Source organism: Acanthisitta chloris, unplaced genomic scaffold, assembly GCF_000695815.1.
Source record: "Acanthisitta chloris isolate BGI_N310 unplaced genomic scaffold, ASM69581v1 scaffold16245, whole genome shotgun sequence".
In the NCBI taxonomy this organism is placed as follows: Eukaryota; Metazoa; Chordata; class Aves; order Passeriformes; family Acanthisittidae; genus Acanthisitta; species Acanthisitta chloris.
Window position 1 is genome coordinate 3,228 of NW_008674566.1, and position 2,893 is coordinate 6,120.

Here is a 2,893-nt window from a genome sequence, read left to right on the forward strand (position 1 = left end):
GCCCATTTGGGATAAACAATGATCAAATTCTTCAATTGTTTTTAAGACAAATACCTACATTTTGTAATTCTTGGTGAGCAGGACTTGACCCTGAAGCACGGCTGGCGCACCGGTGCGATTATCCCGGAGCTGCGGTCAGAGATTAAAATCATGAACACAGAGAAGTACATTCAAACCATGACCTGGCTGCAAACCTTGACAGGATTATTGGAACACATGCAGGTTTGTTCTCTGTGTGTGTGTGTCTGTGTGTAATCAGCTCTGTGCAGCAGAAAGCACCCAGCTAAGTTTCTGATGATATTGCAAGTGCTTTCAGTCTCATTGAAGCTCGTCAGTGTTTGGTGATAAATAAATCATAGAATTATCAGAGAATTTAGGGGTTGGAATGGACCTTACAGATCATCTAGTCCCAACCCTCCCTGCTATGGGCAGGGACACCTCCCCACTAGATCAGGATGCCCAAGGCTTCATCCAACCTGGCCTTGAATACTGCCAGGGTCAGGACAGCCACCACATGCAATTACATGTGTGGCTAGTTAATACGAGGTTTCTCAAAGTCTTACTCCCTTCCTACATTGGTCAGCCTGGAGCAATTCCTGGTTTGGGTTGTTTAAAATGCATGTGGGTTCCTTCTGTGTATTGATCTCCAAAGTGTTGCTCGTGTTCTGGTAGCAGATAAGGGTTCATTAATGGAAAGGCTTATTTACAAGGGTGTCCTTAATTACAGGTTACAGGAGTTTGGTCTCTTCTCCCAGGCAACCAGCAGGAGGACAAGAGGGCACAGACTCAAGCTCTGCCAGGGGAGGGTTAGGTTGGGTATTAGGAAGAGATTTTTTATGGAGAGAGTGATCAGGCATTGGAATGGGCTGCCCAGGGAGGTGGTGGATTCGCTGTCCCTGGAGGTTTTTAGGATGAGACTGGATGTGGCACTTAGTGCCATGGTGTAGTAACCACAGTAGGGTTGGACTTGATGATCTTGGAGGTCTTTTCCAACCTCGTTGATTCTATGATTCTGTGTTTCATACTTTACATTCCAGGTTCACCGTGATCCTGATTCACAAATGATTTTGGAAGAATGGAAGAAGGAAAGAAAAGAATTGAGGTAAAACACAAGAGATGAAGAGTTTGCTATATGCTTCATGGTAGCCAAGGATTCTATGTCATGTCTTCCATAGCTGTCTTTGATATTTCTCTCCATCCCTGGTTTATATTCTCTGGTAGTTACAGACCAGTAACATCAGTTACAGACAAACTGTTGGCGTAAAGCAATATTCTACCTGTCCCTTGTGCAGTTCTTCTCCACTTTGACACTTTGTGCACTTTTCCTTGTTCTCCTTCTTTAGCACAGATGTTACTTTTCTGGTAACAGCCTATCAAACACTTTTCCTTCTCATTTTGGCTCTCCTGTACCTCTCTGTTCAGCTGTCACTTCTGATCACACAGCTCGTGCACGTCCGAAAAATGTATTTCTTTGTCAAGACTTTGGTCAATTTTTCAGGTTTTTTAGATGTCTTCTTCAGCTTACAAGTAGTACATTTTAGAATACATAGAAACTAGGCTCTGCACTGGCCTGGATTTAGCAGTGGATTTATCACAACGATAGGTAATAGGGCTAAAATTCCTGGTTATTTATTACCATGAAGGAACAATCTCTAAATGTGAGTGTGCTGTGTTCAGCCTTCTCCAGAAACGTGGAAGGAAATGAAATGGGAAAGTGACTTGCTAGTGACTAATGACGGAAGTTAATTTCAGGATGTGTTTAAGCTTTCTGAGAACATTAAGCCAAAATTTTGCTTTAATCTTTGAGACAAGTGGATGTCATTGGGGTTTAGAAGAAGGCAAGCGTCTTTGACAACCTCTGGAAAAGAAGCTTTAGATGTCATGTTTCTGAAGTCAGAAGCAACTTCTCTCTGGGTTTAGTGAGAGAAGTATGAAGTTCTTCTGTTCACAACTGTGATTTCTAGATCTTGGGCTACACATGTGCAAACATTTCTTATGTGGCATATTAAAGTGTTTTGAAGTGCAACAGCAAGAGAATAATGCATAGAACAGACTATAGGAACTGCTTGCTTCAGGTTCTGGATGCTATTGTCTTTGTTTTCTCTCTTTGGGGGACAGGGAGATGAACAGGAATTTCTTCAACGCACAATTTGGAAGCTTATTCAGAACTGATGAGAATCCAACTTACTTCCTGAGACGTCTCTCTAGATTTGCAGATATCTACATGGCATCACTGAGTTGTCTCTTGAACTATGAGCCTGATTACACGTTTTATCCAAGAAGGACTCCTTTGCAGCATGAACTGCCTGGCTGGTCAGACCAGCTCTGCACTGGTACATTCAGAATACCTTTCCTACAAGAGACTGTTCAGATCAAATAAACCTTTGGTGGCTCCTCTCTAAAATGACAAATATATCTCTGTTTGTTGTTTTGAATGGATATGTATTTTATTTAAGTCACTGAAATCTGTTACCTTGGTTTAGATGTATTTCATACCTGTAAGTGTTGCACCTATCTGCTCCTCTCCTGCTCAGGCACGTGAAAACTCCTCTCACAGAGGAGACGATGAGCTGCCTAAATAGTAGTGGGCTAGGAGGGAGGGCACACCTGAGGGGAAGGACTGGTTATGTTCTGAGGCTTGTTCATTTGAAACTTTGATCTGCAGCCTTGTGGTTTACAGAGAAATATCTGTACTCTCACTTCTGGCCCTTTTCGGCACTCTAGCTGGAACCTGTAATGGGTCTTAACAATGAAAAGCTGAAATCCAGTGTTAAGAACTCAGTGATACTCAGTAACCAGCTTAGGGTGAGACTGAGGGGCATGGTGTGCAGATTTTACCTTTCCTTGCTGCCGTAGCTAGAGCCTTAGCTGTAAGTGAGCCAAAGACTGTGGT

General features: G+C 42.8%; 1 protein-coding gene across 1 annotated transcript in view; it reads left to right on the forward strand.

Annotated features, from left to right (window-relative positions):
- Positions 1-2,380, forward strand: part of LOC103802871 (5'-nucleotidase domain-containing protein 3-like) — a gene marked incomplete at its 5' end in the record, with an annotated part of 5,510 nt that extends 3,130 nt beyond the window's left edge. Inside the window, 3 exons of the mRNA XM_009075402.1 lie at positions 82-222; positions 1,038-1,102; positions 2,119-2,380. Of these exons, the coding sequence (XP_009073650.1) occupies positions 82-222; positions 1,038-1,102; positions 2,119-2,380 (468 nt within the window). The remainder of the gene's footprint in view (positions 1-81; positions 223-1,037; positions 1,103-2,118) is intronic.
- Positions 2,381-2,893: the final 513 nt, after the last annotated feature.